Source organism: Plasmodium inui (genome assembly GCF_000524495.1).
Source record: "Plasmodium inui San Antonio 1 unplaced genomic scaffold supercont1.13, whole genome shotgun sequence".
Lineage (NCBI taxonomy): Eukaryota > Apicomplexa > Aconoidasida > Haemosporida > Plasmodiidae > Plasmodium > Plasmodium inui.
Window position 1 is genome coordinate 503,882 of NW_008481847.1, and position 1,601 is coordinate 505,482.

At 34.3% G+C, this 1,601-nt stretch overlaps 1 protein-coding gene across 1 annotated transcript; it reads left to right on the forward strand.

The window, feature by feature from the left end:
* Positions 1 to 780: 780 nt before the first annotated feature.
* Positions 781 to 1,323, forward strand: C922_03300 (hypothetical protein; the record flags this gene model as incomplete). The annotated part of the gene is made up of 2 exons (XM_008818892.1): positions 781 to 838; positions 992 to 1,323. The coding sequence occupies 2 exons, from the start codon at positions 781 to 783 to the stop codon at positions 1,321 to 1,323; spliced, it is 390 nt and encodes a 129-aa protein (XP_008817114.1).
* Positions 1,324 to 1,601: the final 278 nt, after the last annotated feature.

Consider the following 1,601-nt stretch of genomic DNA (forward strand, 5'->3'; position numbering starts at 1 on the left):
CCTTATATTTAACCTTAAAAGTGTGTATTTTTTGTCATTTATAATTCTTCTCCTTTTCTTCTTCTTTCTGTCTTTTTCCTCTTTTTTTTCTAATTATATCATACATGTTTCATTTTCAATTCGGGAAAGATAACAAAGTGGAGTTCTCCTTCTTTTCTTTTTTGTTATACTCTGTAACTTTTTTATGTATGTTTTGCGCTTCTTTAGATTTAGAGATAGAAATTCTAGAATAATTTCTTTTACTATAAGAGAAGCTCTCTTTTTACTTTTGAAAATTACTTTCAATAAATGATTTCTCTCATATGAGCGTCTACAACTCTGTACAGAAGCACTATTATATACCGAGTAGATCTTTTTAGGTATATTTATTCATCTAAGTCATGAGGGGAAGAAGTAGAAAGTGAAGAAATTCCTCATGTGTTCAGTCCGACACTCCTCTGTATGTTATTTCCCGCGGTGATTACTTATATCAGCATTCCAGTGAGATGACAAGTTTATTAAAATAAGAAGAAATCCCACATCTGCTGTAGACTATACATACAGAAGAAAATAAAAGTAGTATATATTAATAATCTTAATGTCTGAAAAATATAAAATTTAAGCATGCCTATGTTTTGAATGTTATTGTTGAAATTGCACATTTCTTTGAGCAGCGGGCATGAATTTTAACTGAACACCCTACGACCCAGAATGAATATACATATAATGAAAAGGCCCAAGACATGACAAAAGACAGCCCTGAGGGAATTAACGAAAACTTGCAACATATTCCACAAAGAAATGAGAAAAGAGGAGAGCAAAAATCGACAGACTATTTTCTTGAAATTAGACATGTCCTGTAGGATGACCCACAGAAAAATTAAAATACTACACGGAAAGAATTAGAACCCCCTTATTTCCAAAATTATAAACAAATTATATGAGAACTCAGAAATAAGTGTAGACAAAATAGAGCCAATTTGAAAGAATTCCTACCAAGCACCTGAATTAGGGGTAGAATACTACATCGTTCTCCACAGCTTTAAAGAGGAAGATATAAATGAACTAATGAATTCCGTGAATAATAATTTATTCAGGAACAGCATACTTCAAGGAGGGATTAAATTGCAGGGAGAAGCAAAAACAGCGTTGCACACTTTGAAGGACCTCTTATCCTATTATTTCGGGAGGTTAAGAAGTCTTTATAGCCTGGAGGAGGGCACTGAGGAGGAACTGGTGCAGAACGGCAATCATACTATTGAAACACCGATGGAGATGATGGAGGAATATCACAATAGGCTGTCTCTCTACTATATCATAATGGATCAAATGCCCCAGTTGTAACCTAACCCCTTCATAAATTTGGCCAAACAAGCGTTTACCCTATTTATAAATAAGTCACTTAGTAAGGAGGGACTTGAGTTAAATAAATGTGTATTGAAGTCAGGCCACTTGATCGTGGAATCAGACGGATGAGAGTTGCGAGAGACCGGCTAAGCAGCATGTACGCATATATATACATATATAGGCTGTTAACACGAAAAAGCGGAATTATTCTTGTATGTATCTGCTTATATATGCATATATTTGATTAGCTCCAGCTTTATTGAAAACACGGGCAA